The 21,567-nt window shown below is 51.9% G+C and overlaps 2 protein-coding genes and 1 pseudogene across 2 annotated transcripts; 1 reads left to right on the forward strand and 2 right to left on the reverse strand.

Annotated features, from left to right (window-relative positions):
• Window positions 1-1,754: 1,754 nt before the first annotated feature.
• Window positions 1,755-3,037, reverse strand: LOC139674683 (olfactory receptor 14J1-like; annotated as a pseudogene).
• A 9,621-nt stretch (window positions 3,038-12,658) lies between these two features.
• LOC139674684 (olfactory receptor 14J1-like) lies at window positions 12,659-14,575 on the forward strand (the record flags this gene model as incomplete). Its single annotated transcript, XM_071561289.1, has 2 exons — window positions 12,659-13,120; window positions 14,555-14,575. Coding segments are annotated over 2 exons (483 nt in total), but the record flags the coding sequence as incomplete, so codon positions are not given.
• A 5,949-nt stretch (window positions 14,576-20,524) lies between these two features.
• Window positions 20,525-21,202, reverse strand: LOC139674685 (olfactory receptor 14J1-like). Its single transcript, XM_071561290.1, has one exon. The coding sequence runs from the start codon at window positions 21,200-21,202 to the stop codon at window positions 20,525-20,527; it is 678 nt and encodes a 225-aa protein (XP_071417391.1).
• Between the last annotated feature and the right edge of the window lie 365 nt (window positions 21,203-21,567).

Here is a 21,567-nt window from a genome sequence, read left to right on the forward strand (position 1 = left end):
GGGACACCATGACATGACACAACCTTTGCAAGCAAGAAGGAACCGTGCACACTGAAGAATGTCCTGGAATCAAGGAGCCCGTGAGGCACTTTAGAGCCTGGTGGGACCAAAGACATCTTTGGACACTCAGCACAGACCAGCCCCTCCCAATGACCATTCCCAGCACTGGTTTGTCACCCACCTCTGAGAGGTGGTTTGTTCCTTCCCAGAGGGACATCAAGTGACTGAGCCAGAAGTGCAAGAGATCCCAAGTCTTTGTCCCCTCGGGCACAGCATCGTCTGTGCCACCAAGGGCTGTGAGCAGACCTGTTGTGCTGAGGCTCTGGGGCCTCGTGGCCTCCTGACACAGCCCCAGGAAGGCTGGGCACTGTCACCCCTTGTCCTGCCCTCAGCATCACCCCCATGCCAGTGCCCCCAGCAGAGCCCTGAGCAAGGTGTGAGGGACAGGATGTGCCTTCACCAAGCTGGAGGTCAGGGCTGGGCCTTTCTGCTGCCTCCCAGGCTTTGCTCAGCACCTGAGCTGCTCCCAGAGCCTTTGTCTGCCTACTGTCATGGCCTCCAAGGCTCTGCTGGGGTGAGTCCCTGGAGAGGCTTTGTCAGGATTGGCCCTTGAGGGGCTCCTTGAAGCTTCAGGGCCTGCAGGTTTTTCAAGGTGCTTTCGGTTTTGGTTTTGACTTGGAGTTTGTGAGAAGTTTGTACAATCAAGATCTGCAATTATCTCCTTAGGGTCACAGGACTGGGAGGGAGCAGGGCCAGGACAGCTGAGCCCAACTGGCCCAAGGGATGTTCCCTTTGATGCAGGGCCGTGCTCAGGGTGTTAATGGGGGGTTGGTCAGGAAGGGCTGATCTGTGTCTGGGCTGGGCTGGGCATTGGGCACTGAGTGGTGAGCAATGGAGCAATGGTGTTGTGCACCTCATGTGCTTCTTGTGGGGTTTATTGTTATAGTTCCAGCTTTTATTACTGCTATTGTTGTCATGGGTAGCAGCAGTGTGTTCACTGAGGGTAACACAGAACACTCACCAGATCATTTTCCCTGTTTCCTGCTGTAGCCCCTGCAGTTACAGGGCTCTGTTTGGTGGTTCACACTCAGATTTAGAGCCCCTGGAGAACAAGCAAACAAGGAGCCTCTATAGAGTCTATTCCTTGGCATGTTCTTGAGAGTGACTTTGCAAAAAGCCCTAAGGCTGCATGTCCTGAGCTAAGGAGAAGCCCTTTCCTGATGGAGCTGCTGTTGTGGAGCCCAGCTGTGTCCCAGCAGTGCCCATGGCCTGTCCCTGCCTGTGAGCCCAGGATGGACATGCAGCAGGTCTGTGTCCCAGCTGGCAGAGGACCAAGGCCTTAGTCCAGCCCAGGGGCTCTGCAGGAGAGTGTACAAGTGGAAAGAGAGCAGGTCAGCAAAGGCCCAGTGCTGGTGCTCCCTGGCAGTGCTGCTGTGCTGGGACTCTTTTGCCCTTCTCTGCACACATGGAACTGTACAGTAGGTCCCTGAAAGTCTCAAAGGAAAAGTCCAATGATCTCCAATGATCTCCTCAGACACACAAGGCTACAGCAAGAGTGCTTATTATGTTTAAATGTAAAGCTGGCACAATTACTGAGTTAAAGACGTAAAGACTTAAATAAATGAACTAGAGTGTAATTTAGATGACAGGACGAAGAAAATAATTTCATTGAGCACAACATTATGAGCAAAAGCAAAAAAATATTGACAACCAAGAAAAACCTCGGAAGGCAAGTTGAGCTTTCATGAGTTTTATTATGAACACTGTACAGAAGAAAACTGGCAGGTTAGTGCTGCTGAAAAACATGTAGTCATCATTTTCCTCAGGGCATCCTTGAGCTCCTGGTTCCTCAGGCTGTAGATGAGGGGGTTCAGTGTTTGAGGCACCACTGAGTACAGAACTGAAAGGGCCAGATCCAGGGATGGGAATGAGATGGAGGGAGGCTTCAGGTATGCAAATGTGCTAGTGCTGAGAAAAAGGGAGACCACGGCCAGGTGAGGAAGGCACGTAGAAAAGGCTTTGTGCCGTCCCTGCTCAGAGGGGATCCTCAGCACAGCCCTGAAGATCTGCACATAGGAGAAAACAATGAACATGAAACAACAAAAACCTAAACAGATACTAAGGACAAGAAGCCCAACTTCCCTGAGGTAGGAGTGTGAGCAGGAGAGCTTGAGGATCTGGGGGATTTCACAGAAGAACTGGCCCAGGGCATTGCCATGGCACAGGGGCAGGGAAAATGTATTGGCTGTGTGCAGCAGAGCATTGAGAAAGCCACTGGCCCAGGCAGCTGCTGCCATGTGGGCACAAGCTCTGCTGCCCAGGAGGGTCCCGTAGTGCAGGGGTTTGCAGATGGCAACGTAGCGGTCGTAGCACATGATGGTGAGGAGATAAAGCTCTGCTGAGATGAAGAAGACAAAGAAAAAGAGCTGTGCAGCACATCCCATGTAGGAGATAGTTGTGGTGTCCCAGAGGGAGTTGTGAATGGCTTTGGGGACAATGGTGCAGATGCAGCCCAGGTCTGTGAGGGACAGGTTAAGCAGGAAGAAGTGCATGGGGGTGTGCAGGTGGTGGTCGCAGGCTACGGCGCTGATGATGAGGCCGTTGCCCAGGAGGGCAGCCAGGGAGATGCCCAGGAAGAGCCACAAGTGCAGGAGCTGCAGCTGCCGCGTGTCTGCCAATGGCAGGAGGAGGAACTGGCTGATGGAGCTGCTGTTGGTCATCTGCTGCCTCTGGGTACAGGGACCTGTTCATGGGGAAAAAGACAGGGAGAAGTCAGAACATGATTCTTTGAGCTAAACCGTGGCAAGTCAGGGTAGACATTTCTTAGATAAATCTAAACTATTTCTCAATACCCCTCTCCCTCCTGCACACATCCATCACTTTTCGTATTTCAGGAAACTGCTTCATATCCATGGCTGGAGCCGTGCTTGGTGCTCACTATATTTCCCATGAGGAGCAGCCCCTCTTCCCACTGGCTGTGAGGGTCAGCCCTGCTCTGCTCCACTGGGATGATGGCCATGATGGGGGCAGGGCCCATCCTGGTGTTCAGCTGTGTCAGATGAAATTGCTCCTGAAGCAAAAATTCTCATGGGCATCTGCACTCCCAGTTTTGAGAAGATTTCAGGATTCCAGAAGACAGTTTCAGAGGTTTAGGTGTTTTGTTTCTGACTCCCCTCATCTTCCCTGTGGAGTTCTCCTGGATGTCAGAACCCCTCAGCATTTGTGCTGCCCTGAGGAAGAGCAGAGCAGGGCTTCCCAAACAGGACCATGTCTGTGGCTTAGTGCAGAGTGAGGGGAGTTGCTCTGTCCCTCTGCCTTCTTCCAGCTGCCCTGGACTTGGACCTTCCTCAGACAGAGAGTGATCACACTCTCATTTTCATTTGAAATGCCACCAGACACTGTTGAGAGCAGAGAGATCCATCACAGACCACTCAATGTCTCAGCCTTGCTCAATGTCTCAAGGACACTCATGGCTCATCTCACCAACTCAACAGCATTTCCTGGGTTGGGCACAGCATCTCTGCCCCTCTGCACTGGGGATTTCAGGTAACACAATTGTGCTATGAAGGTGATTTCCATTCTTGAGGGCAGCTCCCACCTTGGAAGGACATCTCAGAGAAGAGCCAAGTGTCCTGACAATGGGGTTTGATTCTGGGAAACACACCTCATTCTCCAGGCACACAGAATTCATTACTGACAGCCCCACAGGTCAGAGGAAAATTGGAATGTCTCATTGCCAGGGACCCACCTGCCTGAGAGGGATCACAGGATTAGTGATTGACTCTGTAGCTTGAACTCCCATTCCCAGTGAACCTGACTGAGAGAAGGAGGAAACAACCCCAGCAACATGAGCAAGTTAAGGAAAAAGGAAATGCACACTGAGGGTCCGACTGGGAGAAGCCAGGGCAGAACCAGGTGGGCACTCAGGGCAGTGTCACCCTGAGCCAGCAGTGCCACCTCACAGACACGAACAGTGCCAGGTACTTGTTCTCAGCCACTTTTCAGATCCCCAGAGTTCCCTCTGCAACTCAAACCAGATGTGTGGCTTGAGAGCTTGATAGAAATCCCTCCTTTCACCTTCCCCTTGAAGTATCCCATGGAAAATATCCTGCAGTGCTCTGGTTCTGTAAGCAGTCCTCACCTATGAAACTCTCACTTGATAGCTGAATAAACCTGCCCTGCCCTGCCCTGCCCTGCCCTGCCAGGGTTTGCTCTTTCCACCCACAACCTCTCTCCCAGCACTGAGGGAGCTCCCCAGACCAGCTGAGAGCTGCCCCTGGTGGGTGGCAGAGCTTCTGCTCTGGCACAGCACCCTGGGGTGCAGGACCCTGCTCTGCAGGACAGTTTGGGGCAGCCTGGGTAGCACAGCCTGGGTTCAAACCATGCAGCCATCCCTAGGAGGAGGGAACCCTGCTGGGATGTCCCTGGGATGGTGCAGCAGAGAGTCCCTGCTTTGCAGCACATCCTCAACTTCAGAACAGAGACACTGTGATATCCCACTTTAGAGACCCCCCAGGCTGTGGGATGTGCCAGCGTTGGGAGATCTTCCCACAAACTGCACATACATTGCCCTTCATGCAGACTTACCTTGTGAAAGCCTGGAAAGATTCCTCTTCTGTGGATCTTCCTCTCAACTTTCCTCACACCCCAGACTGTGTGTAACCTCTCTCTGCCCTGCTTTTCTGCTCTCGGTGTGTGCAGGCAGTGCCCTGAGCCCTGCTGGGCTGTGCACAGGAGCTGCTCCTGGGCAGAGCTGTCTCTCTGCAGCGCTGCCCGCTTGCCAGGAGCTCCCTGTGTGCCAGGAGCCCGGCCCAGCTCAGCAGCACAGCAACAGCCCAGGGCATTTAATGGCCCTCTGGGGGGTTTGGTGCTGAGTCCCTGAACATCAGACCCTGAGGAAATTTGCGGGAACCTCTTGAGAAAGCAAAGTCAGAATCAAACTTTAAAGTTTCTTTTGTTCTTAATGGGTCTCTCTGAGGGACATAACTGAGAAAGTGTCCACAGATTCCAGTCAGAAAACAAAGAGACAATGATGACAAATATGGACTAGGAAAGAAAGCTCATTCTGATGCTGAGGAAAGTAAGAAGTATTTCATTAACCCAAAGGTCACAGCCGTGACCCCCAGCCCTGGGAAGGGAGATCCTGTCTCTCCCTCATTCCTCAGGGCTCTTCCTTGAGCACTGGGCTGTGGGATGTGGAATACCAGGGACAGGAGAATGGGGTGGCACCTCCCAGGCTGCTGAGCAGGGACAAGGAGGCAATGAGGCCCCAGGGCTGCAAGGCTCACTTGTCTCCTCATGCCATCAGGGGCACACACAGCAGCCATGGTCAAAGGCCTGCACAACTTGGCTCTCTTGGGGCCTTTCAGCTTCTGCACATCCCTGTCTCCTCTCCAGCCCAGGCTGTCCTACGGTGTCCATGCCCTGCCCCTTTCCCTGCAGGCTGTCGGCATCCCCCGGCTGCCCCACCTCGCTGCCCCTTCCTGCACTGACATCTCTCCCTCCTCCCTTGCTCTTTCTTCCCAGCTGCCCTTGGTGACATTATTTCTTTCTCATTCTACTTCTGACCACAAAAGAAAAGCTCCACCATCTCTGAAACCACCACTGTGACACTGCAGGACTAGGGGGTTTAACTCAGTGTGTCTGTGGACCCCCTAATGTCTGAGGTAATTGATTAAGAGATTGATGTGGAACAGTTCAGAGTGTATTCTTGAATGAAAGAAGTTTGCAGGAGACCTTTTGGCCAGTAGAATGTTTCCATGGATGCTTAACTGAGCTGACTGACCAGTTCTGAGATGACTTGCTGTGGAAGAAAGTAGATAAAAGTAAAGCTGTAACTGAAAATAAAGTCCTTTGTCTTCAGTGTAAGCCTTCTCATTTAACTGCTGCCTGGGTTTGTCTCTGCCTCCTCTGACCGCCATAAATCAACCTTACCCCGACACAGGACCTTGTGGAATCACGAGGTCTCTGTGGAATCTCATGGATTAAAGGGACCTTTGTCACAGTGCAGGGCCTTGTGGAGCACAAGGGACCAGCGTGACACTGTGGAACCTCACGGAATTGTGACACAGCAGAGTCTCATTGATCCAAAGGGATCATTGTCACTCTGTGCAACCTCATGGAATCAAAGGGTCATTGTGACTCTTCAGATCCTGATGGAAAAAAAGGGACATTGTGACACTGCAGAACCTCATGGAATCATGGGGTCACTGTGGAATCTCATGGATTTAGGGGGCCATTATAACAGTGCAGGGTCTTGTGGAGCACAAGGGACCAGTGTGACACTGTGGAACCTCATGGAATGAATGGCCCCGTGTGACACTGAAGAGTCTTACTGATCCAAAGGGATCATTGTTTGTCTGCAGAACCTCATGGAATCAAAGGGTCATCTGGACCCTGCAGGGACTCAGAGAACCAAAAGAACTTTGGGACTCCGTGGAACCTCATGGGGTGATGGTGGAAATAGAAATCTCAGATAACATTTACTGGAGAAGCTGCCTCATTGAGCTGTGAGGGGCAGAAAGGACCTCTTGCTTTCTAAACTCCTTCTCAGAGAGGAGCCTGGTGTGACTGGATCCAATCTTAGCCTCAGAGTTACACTGCAGTGTAAATTATAGAGGTGTGATTGAATCACTTTTCCCCACAGGTTTTAGTGATGGCAAATCAGATATACTTATGTAAAATGAATTACTTATTATGGGAAATGAGTAGAAAAAAGAACAGACAAGTGAACAGATGAAAGATCTTAATAATTTACTTAAATATGTACTATCCAGTGGAAAAGCTAAAAATCACCTAGTGTCAAAGCAGTTATTTAAAACAGTTGTATTGAAACCAGCAAAAAGAAACTATCATTAAGCAGTGAGTGATGTAACTCTCACACAACTAAAGAGGGCAGATCTCTCTCCTTCCCTTAACCCCTGGGCAGTGACCATGAAGAGCCGTCCCTGCTTCATGGGAGAAGCTCCACACACTTCAAGACAGTCTGTGAAAGGATCTGCCATATGGAAGTTGGACTGAGCTTTTAGAGCTATACAGTGAGGGATTGGTAGTCACAAATTTCCAGGCCAGTGAGCAGCTTATCTGTCAGATCCTGTTCCAAAAAGCAGGATGTGCATTTGCAGTTTAGTGCCCCAGGCTGGTTTTAGCAGAATTCAACACCCAAACAGCCCCTTGGTGCCAGCAGTAACTCAGCACAGAGAGCCTGCATTGTTTGCATTCTCTGAGTGGATTCTGGGCCTGATCAGGGCAGAACATCCTGTCATGGTCCATAAGCCTCTGCAGTGCCACAATGGCCCCTTGATGCTATGAGGTTCCAAAATGTCTTGAGGTTCCTTTGGTTCCAGAAGTCCCCACAAGTCACAAAGGCCCCTTGGTTCCATGAGATTCCACAGTGCCCCGGGGTCCCTTTGGCTCCACAAGGCTCTTCAGTGTCAAAATGGCCCCTTGATTGCAGGAGGTTCCAGTTTTCCAGGGTTCTTTCAGTTCCATTAACCCCTGCAGTATCACAATGGACTTTTGATTCCATGGTGTTCAGCAGCGGCCCCAGGGTAGTTTGGGCTCCATAACCCTCTGCAGTGTCACAAAGGCCCCTTCATTCCTGGAGGTTCCAAAATATCTCAGGGTTCCTCTGGATCCCTGAGGCCCCATTTGTCACAATTGCCCTATGATTCCATGAGGGTCTGTCATCTCATAATATCCCTTGAGTTCCAGAAGGTTCTGTGGTGTCACAATGGCCCTTTGTTTCCAGGAGGTTCCACACTGTCCTTGCTGGAACACACCTGGTTGGATGTTGCCCCACCTGCAGAGCTGCCTCCAGCTCTGGGGTCCCAGCACAGCAAGGACATGGAGCTGTTGGAGCGAGTCCAGGGGATTCCACCAGGATGATCAGAGGGATGGAGCAGCTCTGCCATGAGGGAAGGCTGAGAGAATTGGGATTGTACAGCCTGGAGAAGAGAAGGCCTTGGAGTGACCTAATTGTGACCTTCCAGGACCTGAATGCAACCAAGAAGAAAGATGCAGAGAGAGTATTTACGGAGGCCTGGAGTGACAGGACAAGGGGAAATGGCTTCACACTGATAGAAAGAAGGGTTAGATGAGATATTGGTAAGAAATTCTTTATGGTGAGGGTGGTGAGGCCCTGGCACAGGTTGTTCAGAGAAGTTCTGGCTGCTCCATCACTAGAAGTTGTTCAAGGCCAATCAGAATGTGGCTCTGAGCAACCTGGTCTAGTCAAAGGTGTTCCTGCCCCTGGGGTTGGAATGAGAAGCTCTTTAAGGTCACTTATGACCCAAAGCATTCTGTGATTCTGTGTCTGGTGGGTGATGTGGTGATCAGGGATCTCTTGGCACATTTCATGGGCACAGAGACCATGAAATAATGGGGATTTCCATTGTGGGTGAAGAAAGGAGAGGCACCAGCAGAGCTGACACCTTGGATTGACAGCCGACAGACTTCGGCCAGTTTGGGAAACTGATGGATGGAGTCCCCTGGGAGTCAGTCCTGAAGGAGAAAGGAGTGCAGGATGGATGCAGGTGTTTTAAGAAGGAAATCTCAAAGCTCCAGGAGCTGTGCCTCTGTGGCCTGAGACAAGCCAGGGGGCAAAAAGTGTGGCCTGGTGAAACACAGACCATGGGTTGGATGTCAGGGAATAAAAGAGAGTGTATCGCCTCTTGAAAGAGGGACAGAAATCATGGGGGCACCACAAGGATATGGTGAAGTTATGGAGGGTTAAAATGTGAAGGGTCAAAGACAAACTGGAACTGAATTTGGCCACTGCAGTTAAAGACAGCAAAAAATGTGTCTCTGAATCCATGGGCAGCAAAAGGAGGGCTCAGGAGAGTCTCCATCCTTTGCTGGATGCAGAGGCAGCACAGGGTCAGGGCAGGAGGAAATGGCTGAGAGAATGAATGTCTTCTTTGCCGTGGTGTTTAACACCAAAACTTAGTTGTCTTTTGGATACCCAAGTTCCCTGACAAGAAGTTGGTGATGGGAGTCTGAATGAAGCCCCTGCAATCCAGGAGGAAAATGTGAGTGACCTGCTCTGCCAATGAGACCCCCACAAGTCCCTGCCCACATGGGATGCACCTGAGGGTACTGTGGGAGCTGGAGAAAGAGCTGGCCAAGCCACTTTCACTCATTGCCCAGCACTCCTGGTGAACCGGAGAAGTCCCAGCTGATAAACTGTGATGCCCATTTGCAGACAGGGCCAGAAGGACCTGAACAACTCCAGACCTGTCAGCCCGAGCTCAGTACCGGGTTAATCCATGGAGCAGATCATCCTGAGTGCCATCACACGGCACGTGAAGGAACCCAAGGAATAAGGGTCAGTCACTGTGGGTTTGGGAAAGGCAGATCCTGCATGACCATACTGATCCCCTTCTATGACAAAATGACCCACTCAGGAGATGAGGGAAAGGCTGTGGATGTGTCTCTCTGGAATTCAGTACAGCCTTTGGCACCACCTCCCACAGCATCTCCTGCAGAAAGTGGCTGCTCATGGCTGGGATGAGGGAACTGTTTGCTGGGTGAAAAACTGTCTGATGGCCCAGAGAGTGGTGGGAATGGAACTAAATCCAGGTGGGGCTGGTCACTAATGGGGTTCCCCAGGGCTCAGTGTTGGGGCTGGTCCTGTTTAACATCATTATTGAGGATCTGGACAAGGAGATGGAGTGCACCCTCAGTAAATTTGTGGACAACACCAAGGTGACTGTGATTGTGGGTCTGCTGGAGGGCAGGAAGGCTCTGCCGAGGGATGTGGAGAAGCTGGATTGATAAGGCCAAGAGTCAGATCCTGACCTTGGGTCACAACAACCCCATGGAATACTCCAGGCTGTGGGCAGTGTGGCTTGAGAGCTGCTCAGCAGGAAGGGACTTGGGGCTGCTGCTGGAGAGTGGCTGGATATGAGTCAGTGTGCCCAGGGGGACAAGAAGGCCAAAGGCATCTGGCCAGTGTCAGGAATAATGTGGCCAGCAGGACCAGGACAGGGATTGTCCCTCTGCACTGGGCACTGCTGAGGCCACACTTTGAGTGCTGTGTCCAGTTCTGGGCCCCTCCCTGCAACAAGGACACTGAGGGGCTGGAGTGTGTCCAGAGAAGTGAACAGAGCTGGAGAAGGGTCTGGAAAACATGTTGGTTGAGGAACTGGTGTTCTTGAATCTGGAGAAGAGGAGGCTCAGGGAGGACCTTGTTGCTCTCTTCAAAGACCCAAAAGGAGGTCTTAGTGAGCAGGGGTCTCCCTCTCTTCTGCCAAGCCTATATGGAGGGAAAGAGAGGAAACAGACTTGCCTTGCATAGGTCAAGGTTCAGATTAGATATTAAAAAATTTTTTTACAATGAGAGTTTCTTTAGGCAATGAAATAAGTAGCCAAAGGAGTTGATGGTATCTTGAAGTGCTCAGGTGTTGGTTGGATTTGGCACCTTGGAATATGATTTTGGGAGGATTGTAGTGGTGCTTGGATGACAGTTGGACTAGAAGATCTTGAAAGTCTTCCAGCATTGATGATCCTGTGATTCTCTGACCTGTCATCCCTGTTTACACGTTTCTGCTCAAAAAAATCCTGGGGATGTTTTCTCAGTTGTGTCCCTCAGTGGGACCCATTAGCACTGCAAGAAAGTTCACAGTTTGAATCTCACTTCAACTTTCCTCAGGGTCTGATGTTCAGGGACTCAGCACCAAACCCCCCAGAGGGCCATTAAATGTCCTGGGCTGTTGCTGTGCTGCTGAGCTGGGCCGGGCTCCTGGCACACAGGGAGCTCCTGGCAAGCGGGCAGCGCTGCAGAGAGACAGCTCTGCCCAGGAGCAGCTCCTGTGCACAGCCCAGCAGGGCTCAGGGCACTGCCTGCACACACCCAGGGCAGAAAAGCAGGGCAGAGAGAGGTTACACACAGTCTGGGGTGTGAGGAAAGTTGAGAGGAAGATCCACAGAAGAGGAAGCTTTCCAGGCTCTCACACGGTAAGTCTGCATGAAGGGCAATGTATGTGCAGTCTGTGGGAAGATCTCCCAACGCTGGCACATCCCACAGCCTGGGGGGTCTCTAAAGTGGGATATCACAGTGTCTCTGGTGCTGAAGATGAGGATGTGCAGCAAAGCAGGGACTCTCTGCTGCACCATCCCAGGGACATCCCAGCAGGGTTCCCTCCTCCTAGGGATGGCTGTAGGGTTTGAACCCAGGCTGTCCCAAACTGTCCTGCAGAGCAGGATCCTGCACCCCAGGGTGCTGTGCCAGAACAGGAGCTCTGCCACCTGCCAGGGGCAGCTCTCAGCTGGCCTGGGGAGCTCCCTCAGTGCTGGGATAGAGGCTGTGGGTGGAAAGAGCAAACCCTGCCAGGGCAGTGCAGTGTAGTGCAGGGCAAGGCAAGGCAGGGCAGGGGAGGGAAGGGCACGGCAGGTTTCTTCTGCTATCTAGTGAGAGTTTCATAGGTGAGGACTGCTTACAGAACCAGAGCACTCCAGGATGTTTTCCAGGGGATACTCCTAGGGGGAGGTGAAAGCAGGGATTTCTATCAGGCTCTCAAGCCACATGCCTGGTGGCTTGAGTAGCAGAGGGAACTCTGAGGAGCTGAAGAGGGGCTGAGAACAACTACCTGGCACGGCTGGTGTCAGGGAGGTGGCACTGCTGGTGTCTGGGAGGTGGCACAGCTGGCTCAGGGTGATGCTGCCTTGAGTGTCCAGTGAACTCTGCCCTGGTCTCTCCCCACTGGATCTTCCCTGTGTATTTCCTTGTTTCTTAACTTGCCCTTGTTACTGAGGTTGTTTCCTTGTTCTCTCAGTCAGGCTTACAGGGAAGGAGAGTTCAAGCTACAGAGTCAATCACTCATCCTGTGATCCCCCTCAAAATTTTCTCCCTGGGAATGAGACATTCCAATTTTCCTGTGACCAGTGGGGCTATAGGCAGGGAAGTATGTGGGCCTGGAGAACGAGGTGTTTTTCCCAGAATCAATCTCCTTTGTTAGGACATCTCTTCTGAGGTGTCCTTCCAAGATGGGAGCTGCCCGCAAGAATGAAAATAATCCTCATGGCACAATTGTTTTATCTGAAATCCCCAGTGGAGAGGGGCAGAGATGCTGAGCCCATCCCAGGAAATATTGTTGGGTTGGTAAGATGAGCCATGTGTGTCCTTAGGACCTTGAGACCTTGAGGGAGGCTGAGATATTTAGTGGCCTGTGATGGCTTTGTCTGCTTTTAACAGTGTCTGGCACATTCAGAACCCTCTCCCCTGACTTGTCACTCTTATTTCCTCCTTGGACAGTGCCTCCGCTTCCAGAGGCAGCAAATGCCCAACAGCAGCTCCATCAGCCAGTTCCTCCTCCTGCCATTGGCAGACACGCGGCAGCTGCAGCTCCTGCACTTGTGGCTCTTCCTGGGCATCTCCCTGGCTGCCCTCCTGGGCAACGGCCTCATCATCAGCGCCGTAGCCTGCGACCACCACCTGCACACCCCCATGCACTTCTTCCTGCTCAACCTGTCCCTCACAGACCTGGGCTGCATCTGCACCACTGTCCCCAAAGCCATTCACAACTCCCTCTGGGACACCACAACCATCTCCTTCGTGGGATGTGCTGCACAGCTCTTTTTTTATTTCTTCTTCTTTTCAGCAGAGTTTTCTCTCCTCACCATCATGTCCTACGACCGCTACGTTGCCATCTGCAAACCCCTGCACTACGGGACCCTCCTGGGCAGCAGAGCTTGTGCCCACATGGCAGCAGCTGCCTGGGCCAGTGGCTTTCTCTACTCTCTGCTGCACACAGCCAATACATTTTCCCTGTCCCTGTGCAAGGGCAATGCCCTGGGCCAGTTCTTCTGTGAAATCCCTCAGATCCTCAAGCTCTCCTGCTCACACTCCTACCTCAGGGAACTTGGGCTTATTGTGGCTAGTTTTTTTTTATTTATGGGATGTTTCATTTTCATAGTTTTCTCCTATGTGCAGATCTTCAGGGCTGTGCTGAGGATCCCCTGTGAGCAGGGACGGCACAAAGCCTTTTCCACATGCCTCCCTCACCTGGCCGTGGTCTCCCTGTTTGTCAGCACTGGCACATTTTCTTACCTGAAGCCTCCCTCCATGTCCTCCCCATCCCTGGATCTGGTGGCGGCAGTTCTGTACTCGGTGGTGCCTCCAGTAGTGAACCCCCTCATCTACAGCCTGAGGAACAAGGAGCTGAAGGATGGTGTGAGGAAAATGATGACTGGATGCTTTTTAGCAGGAAGAGACTGCCTGCTTTGCTCTGTCAGTGACACCCAGTTCATTTCATGAGAGACCAAGTCTCTCCTCTTATACAGTTTTCCTTTCTTCTCCTAACTTTACTGTTATTTAAAAAAAAAAGTAACTATTCATTTTATCCCAGTTTGTTAGTCCAGTCTTGTGACCAAGGCCAAGGACTGCCCCAGGCATGCCAACAGATGGGCCATTCCCCACCATGGATGCTCCTGCCCTGGGCTGGGGCTGCACAGGGGGCTGTGGGACCAGCTGTGGGGCAGTGGGGCACAAAGGGGCCATGGAACATTTGCCAGGGGGTGACAGCAGGGCCAGGAACAAACAAACAATTCCTGGGCATGGTCTCTGCTGTGCATGTGGGACTGTGGGGAAGGCAAAGCTCCCTTGGAGTTGGTGGCTGCAGGAAAAGTCAAGAGCCAAAAGAGCCCCAGTGGCTGTGCTGGAGACCAAGGCTGAAGGAGGGAAATGCAGGGCTGCTGTGGGATGGGGAGGGGGATTTAATTCCAGCAGACACTGCTGTGGGGCTGAGGGACTCCAGGGCTTCTCTGCCTGAGTCTTCATTGGAAAGGTCTCTCAGACCTCTGTGCTCAGGGAAAGCTTCAGGGATGAGTAGATCCTGTCTTGGCAGGACCCTCCTGCAATGGCAGAGGGACACATGGCAGTGTGTGCCCCTGCAGGGCACTGCCCTGGCCATGGCACAGGCTGGGAGCTGCCTGGCTGGGAGCAGCCCTGTCAGGCAGCTGTGGGTGGGCAGGAGCTGGGCAGGAGGCAGGCGTGTGCCCTGGCAGCAAGGGAGGCCAGGAGCACCCTGGGCTGTGTGACCAGCACAGCAAGGACGTGGCTTATCCTGGTTGCTGGGGCTGAGGAAAGCTGCACAAAGAGCTGTGGAGTTTAGAAATTGTATCCTGTTTAATTTGTACTGTGGGCAATGAAGGGAGACCTTCTGTGTCTCTAAGTGTCACCAGTTCCTGGTCCCCTAAAGAGCACAAACCTGATGGATTTTGGTTCCACTCCAGTGCCACTTGGATCTTGTCCCACATCCAGAGCACAGAGCTCCCTTGTCCAACAGAGTTCTTGGAAATGAAGGGATTAGAGACACACGACAGGCTGTGGGGTTCAGTTGCAGGGCATGGCCAGGGATTTGGGGTGGTTGTGACCCCAGGGCAAGACCCAGCACTTGGCCTTGTTGAACCTCATCCAACTGACCAGGGCCCATTGATCCAGCCTGTCCAGACCCCTCTGCAGAGCCTTCCTGCCCTCCAGCAGATCAGCAATCCCACCCAGCCTGGTGTGATTTGTGAGCTGACTGAGTGAGGCGCACTTGATGTCCTCATCCAGATCATTGATAAAGGTGTTTAACTGAGCTGACCCCAATACTGATCCCTGGGAATACCCCTGGGTGTAACTCCATTCCCCACCATTCCTTGGGCTTGGCCATCCAGACAGATTTATCCCCAGTGAACAGATGTTGCAGAGAATGTTTGATAAAGTTCCTGTAGCCCCAGAATATTGGGGTAAGTGCATATTTAGCTCTGTACAATAGGTAATTTCATTCACTTTTTCTCTTTTCCTCCCTTTGTGGACCAAGGGACCTTGTGACCACTGAGTGTGACTTGCTTGTGAAAGAGCAAATATGGGCAGAACTGGTGACAGGGAGTGTTTGAGGGGACCTTGGGATTTGGGCTTGACACAGAAAGTGTTTGCCATTGATCTAAGGTGTGGCAAGTGGACTTCAGGGGATGCAAGGTAGACTTAATATACATCAGAGGAAGGACTTTTACTTTTTACTGAGCTGTGCCTTCCTTTGGTTTTGTTTGCTGACAATACATGAACATCCCTGTGTGTCTCCTGCAGCTCTTTCTCCAAGTACAGCAGGTGGGAGTTGGTGCCCAGGAGCTGAAACCTGCAGGTCCAGCCTTTAGTGGAGGAAGCTCAGATTCCAAAAGGCTGCTTTGAGTGCCAGGGATGTGATGAGGGAAATGGTGGGGTGGGGATTAGGGATAAAGTCTGATGGATTATCAGACAAAAAAAGGTCTTGATTTTCATATCTATTCACACTGAATTAGAAGATGCTCTGGGTCAATATCAATAGGGAATTGCTGATAATAATGTATAAACAGGCAAAAATAAACAGGCCACACAAAAGACATATTTTTGCTGTGTGAGGTTTTTTTTTAAAGTATAAGATGTTCACTTTGAATGCATTTCTGAGATCTGTGTAATTGACCACAGATGATTTGAAAATGTAAAAGTAAATTATTCCCAGGGGTTTGATTTGTTAAAATGCCATCAGTGAAAAGAGACCATGAAGGGAATGAGCAGACAAGGATACCATCCCTGGTGCTTGGGAAAAATATCAATTAGGGTTTGCTGCTCTCAGCGTATAAACAGGAAAAAGGAAATGGGACAAAAAGTTATATTTCTTCATTTTTTTGTCACTGTACTACACTGACATTGAATACACTTCTGGTATCTGTCTAATGAAGCAAAAAAGAATTGAAGACTTAATATTAAATTATTCCCAAAGGCTTGTCTTGTTAGGATGTTTTGAATGTTAATGAGCACTCTGGCACTGAATTCCTGAACTGAAGATTTGAAAACTGAAAAAACCTCTAAAAAAGCAAAATTCATCATCAAACCTTCAAGTTCCTGAGAGTGTCAGCAAGCCCCACTGAGGCCATGACTGAAAAGAGACCCCAGAGGGAATGAGCAGACAAAAAGACCCTCCCTGGGGCTGGGGAAGCAGCAGCTCAGAGTCACTGGTTACAGGTGGAAAAGGGACTGTGGAATGTGGCTGTGAAAGGGCCTGATGGACTTTGCCAAGCAGGGCAGCCAAGACCTGCCACCCATCTCTGGTTCCTCACAGGATGCTCCTGGAGCAGAGTGATGTGGGGTGTGGAATGGGGAGTGCAGGAGAGCAGTAGGACACCTCCACAGCTCTATGGAGTGGGTGAGGAGGTGACAAGCCCTGGGGCTGTAAGGAACTGGTGTCTTCTCATAGGCTGTCAAGAGCCAGGAAACTGCCCTGTTGCAGAAAAGCACAGTGAAGAGCCAAAGTGTGTGAGAGCAGGAGAGGGCACAGCAGTGTCCCTTCCACAGCCAGGCCTCCAGGGACACACCTGAAGGAGCAGCAGAGCAGGGTCTGGGCTTTGTCTTTGTTTCCTGGACACCCTGGGCAAGGGGCCCCAGGGCAATTGTCACAGATCACCCCCTGCAAACACCATTCCCAGCACTGGCCTCTCACCCACCACTGACAGGTTGTTTGTCACTCCATGAGGACACCAAATGAGCAGCTCACAAGGCCATGCTGCAATTGTACAGAGGAGACTTCAGCATGCACAGTGTGTATGTGGGGGAGATGAACCCAAGAGAACACAAAGACCATCAGCTAATCCTGGAGATGCTGGGAAGGGCTGTGGGACACACAGTGTCTCGAGGTCACTTCACTGTGGGCCCCACATCCCCTGGAAAACCCCCAGGATGCAGCACTGGGATGTGCTTCTGAGCACAGAGCTCCCCCTGTGTCCATCCCTCAGGCCGTGGGGCATCTCAGAGAGGGGCAGAGCAGGTGACACCCCACAGGGCTGAGGTGCCTCCAGCCCCCAGCAGTGGCAGTGAGAGCCCAGGGAGAGACTGTGACTCCTGCAATGATCTCCCCATGGGTGTAAAAGGGAAAGACTCTCTGATCACCCCTGGGTGCATGAGAATCCCACAATCCCAGTTCAGAGGTGGATGCCTTGCTGGACCTCGACATTTCTGTGAGTGACTCCAGGAACAAACTCCACTGGCCAAGTGAGATTCATCTCTGTGGGCTTGGACAGTTCATTGCAAGTGCTCCTGAACTGCTGCATCACCCTTGCCTGGGATTCTGGGCTGTGCTCTCAAAAGGGCCAGAGCAATCTGAGAGGTTCTGGGGTCCTTGGAAAAGGCAGATGCCAAGCCCATCTTTAAGAAGAGGAAAATGAGAATGGGGAAAATTTCTGCAGTGTCCCAGGGTTGCTTGGAGTCCATGAGGCCCTGGAGTGTCACAATGATCCCTGGATTCCATGAGGCTCCACAGGGTCACAGTGGGCTTCTGTTTCCTTGAGGTTCTGCAGAGTCACAATGGAACTATGATTCCATGAGGTTCCCAAGTGTCAGAATGGCCCCTTGGTTCCAAGGCTTTCCGCAGTGTCCCAGGGTTCCTTTGGTTCCTGAGAGAAGATTGCTGGGTGTGAAATTAGGAGTATCAAGTTATCCTCACAGAAGTTGCAATGGTACACAAATTATAGGTAAAGGTCCATCAGGAGTGTTTGCACAGTCAGTGTTTCAACACCCTCAGCATTACCTGAACTTGGTTTTACCTCACCAAAATCTTTCCTCTCTGTTGGCCAAGCCCCTCTTTCCTCCCCCAAATATCCCATCCCTTTTGTCCCACTTTCATCTGACCTCCCCAAATCCTTCAGCTGGTTGGGCTCAGCTTTGTGACACCCTTCATGATCCCTGAGCATCTGCCTGCCCAGCTTGGCCAGTCAGTTCTGGGAACACACCTGACAGCCCAGCCCCCAAGGGGACAGGATGTTCTGCTGTGCTGGAGAGGACCCTCCTCAGCCTGGCCAGCAGTGCTGCAGGGGGGGATTCCCTGTCCCTCCCCAGCTGGTCCTTCCTGCCCAGCAGCTCCTGCTCCAGAAGGGCTCACAGACACTCTGGGGGACTTTTCACACTTGGGTCCTTGAGCTGCCCTGGGGCATCTCTGGGGCAGTGGCCAACTCTGACTGCTCTGGGAAGTCATGGCCTGAAGCCAGGAGTGTGGGTTTTAGGAGGTAGTTGAAACCTCTGCAGACAAGAAATCCTGGTAATTGTTGAAGACTTCCTTGCCTATCATTATGATGTGCTGTTAATTTTTAATTTCAAGATTTTTTCATAATTTTCTTTTTACTGACAACACCACACACTTGTTCTATTAATCTGATTCACTCTCTGTTTATGTGAAAATATTTGTGCAGCTATTTATCAGAGTACATTTCCTACCAGTGTTTTGAATGCAGAAACATTGCTCAGAGGAGCTACTGAACTTCTCTGGGATGGTTTCATATCCCTAATTTTGCCTCTTCTCTTCTTCCTCTCCCAATTTGCCTTCCAAGATCTCTCCAAGCTGTGTGTGCCTGGGAATGTTTTCACAGTCCTGAGCTCTGGACCATGTCAAAGGGGACAAATGCATCTTCTGGAGAACACTGTCACTCCTGCTCATGGAGCCTCTCTGACTGCACAGGGGAGATTCCCCCAGGCTGTTTCCTGGTGTGGGAAGAAAGGGACATAAAGGCAGAGGAGAGGGATGGAGGAGACATGGACATTTGCAATGGGCATGCTCAAGGCTGGTGAGATGAATGTCCCTGGGACAGGGAGGTTGTTCCTGCAGTCACACCCAGAAATGTCAGGGCTCTGGCAGGTTCCCACACCTGAGCTGGGCTCATGCCCTGCTCACACTCCCAGGGCTGTTCAGAGACACGAGTCCTTCCCTTGCACACACACAGACAGTTCCTGGCAGCAGGTGCAGTGTCTCCCTGGGCTCCTGCTGCCACTGCCCGGGGCTGGAGGCACCTCAGCCCTGCAGAGCCCCCACCCTGCACACTCACACACTTCAGCTCAACACTGGGGTTTCCCTCTCCCTGGCATGGCCCAGTCCAGCCCCTCCCTGGTCCCAACAATCCACTTCCCCATCCCCAGCCCCACAGAGCAGCACAATCATGTCTGGCCCTGCAGCAAGAAATGGAGGCAATGGAGATCAGGGACAGTGACTCTGTGTCTGGAATGTTCAGGAGACCATCATCTCAGGCATCTCCTGCAGCCCCAGGGCCAGCCCCACTCCCCAGGACTGCAGGAGAGAATCAGTGCTGGGGCTCCTCAGGCATCACCTACAGCCCCAGGGACAGGACAGACTCTTTCCATGGCTCCTCTGCACACACAGCCTGTCCTGCTCTTCTCCTGGCACATCTCATCTCCCCACAGAGCCTTTCCCCAGGGAAACACGTCTGTGCTGGCCTGACCAGCCATTCCTGCAGCCCCTCCCCGTGCTCCCCACAGCCCCTGAGCTGGGGGTGCTGCTCTGCAGGGCACAGGGACTGTGGTGCCCGGGGCCATGGGGGGGCTCTGCTGGGCTGTGCTGGTCAGGCTGGGAGGCAGAGCCAACTGACGGTGGTCCCTGCCACTGACCCCCTGCCACACAAGCTCTTGTGTGGCCATGGAGGGTGCTCAGAGGGGCCCTGCCTTGTTCCAGTGCTGGGAGATGGGTTTGGGGGCTGCGCTGGATCCAGACCATGAATGCTTATGGAAAGTAAAATGAATCACAAGACTCCTTTCCCTTAACCTGCTGTATTCCCTGGGGTTGCAGGGCTCTTTTTTTTCAGTTCACACTCAGATGTAGAATATTATCTCTGGGTGACTCCGAGCTGGACAGGCCTGTTCTCATTGGGCTCTATTCACTGTCAGCTCCTGCTCACACTGTTGCTGCAGGTCTCATGTTCTCCTGGCAGCTCCAAAGTGTCTTAAGCAAAGCACTTTCCTGCCATCAGCCCTGTCACAAGCTGTTGAGCCCCAGGAAGGTTAATCTCATCTGCATGGTCTCTGGCCACCAACAAGTAAAACCTGAACCAGAACTAAGTCCTTTGAAAGTCACACTGGGACCCTGATCTCATCACACTGAGCCATGGGCAGACAAAGCAGCACAAGGAACCTCTTGAATGTCTCTTCCTTAGGCATGTTCTTAAGAGCAACTTCGGAGAAAGCCCAAAGCCTTCCTGCCCTGCCCTCAGGAGAACCCCTTTCCTGATGGAGCTGCTGTTGTGCAGCCCAGCTGTGTCCCAGCAGTGCCCATGGCCTGTCCCTGGCTGTGAGCCCAGGATGGACATACAGCAGGATGTGACCAAGCTGGCAGAGGACCAAGGCCTTGGACCAACACAAGGGCTTAGGAGAGTGTGGAAGCAGAAAGGGCAGCTCTGAACAGTCCCCTCCTCTCTGTAAACATGCACTGTCCTGCAGTGAGCTGTCCTTTGTGAATGCCTAAGAAGAAGGATCAAAAAAGTCACTGCACTGTCCTTTATTTTGTGTAACTACTCAAGTGGAACAAATCCTCATTTAGACAATCTCTGGGTCAAACTCCAAAGAAACATACTAGATTATAATGGAGGTTAATTAAAATTTAATTTTGCACAAACTTATCACATGACCCCCACCAAAATACTGAGAAACCAGAATGGGGCTGTAATGAGTTCCAGTCCGAATGCTATGCAGACATCAACAGAAACAACAGTTTTATGCTTCTGGAGAGCATCAAGTCATCATTTTCCTCACAGCATCCTTGAGCTCCTGGTTCCTCAGGCTGTAGATGAGGGGGTTCAGTGTTGGAGGCACCACCAAGTACAGAACTGACACCACCACATCCAGAGATGGAGAGGACATGGAGGGAGACTTCAGGTGGGCAAACAGATCAGTGCTGAGAAACAGGGAGACCACAGCCAGGTGAGGGAGGCACGTGGAAAAGGCTTTGTGCCGTCCCTGCTCAGAGGGGATCCTCAGCACAGCCCTGAAGATCTGCACATAGGAGAAAACTATGAAAACAAAATAACCAAACACTAAACAGGTACTAACCAAAAGAAGCCCAATTTCCCTGAGGTAGGATTGTGAGCAGGAGAGCTTGAGGATCTGTGGGATTTCACAGAAGAACTGACTTAGGGCATTGCCCTGGCACAGGGGCAGGGAAAATGTATTGGCTGTGTGCAGCAGAGCATTGAGAAAGCCACTGGCCCAGGCAGCTGCTGCCATGTGGGCACAAGCTCTGCTGCCCAGGAGGGTCCCGTAGTGCAGGGGTTTGCAGATGGCAACGTAGCGGTCGTAGCACATGATGGTGAGGAGGGAATACTCTGTTCCCATGAATAAAATAAGGAAGAAGACCTGTGCAGCACATGCAGTGAAGGAGATGGTTGTGGTGTCCCAGAGGGAGTTGTGCATGGCTTTGGGGACAGTGGTGCAGATGGAGCCCAGGTCTGTGAGGGACAGGTTGAGCAGGAAGAAGTGCATGGGGGTGTGCAGGTGGTGGTCGCAGGCTACGGCGCTGATGATGAGGCCGTTGCCCAGGAGGGCAGCCAGGGAGATGCCCAGGAAGAGCCACAAGTGCAGGAGCTGCAGCTGCCGCGTGTCTGCCAATGGCAGGAGGAGGAACTGGCTGATGGAGCTGCTGTTGGGCATTTGCTACTTCTGGAGGTGGGGCACTGTCCAAGGAGGAAATAACAGTGACAAATCAGATGAGATACTTTTGAGAATAATCACAGCCATATCCCAATACCCCTTTCCCTTCTGCTCACACTCCCCACTTT

The sequence above is a fragment of the Pithys albifrons genome, chromosome 7, assembly GCF_047495875.1.
Source record: "Pithys albifrons albifrons isolate INPA30051 chromosome 7, PitAlb_v1, whole genome shotgun sequence".
NCBI lineage: Eukaryota > Metazoa > Chordata > Aves > Passeriformes > Thamnophilidae > Pithys > Pithys albifrons.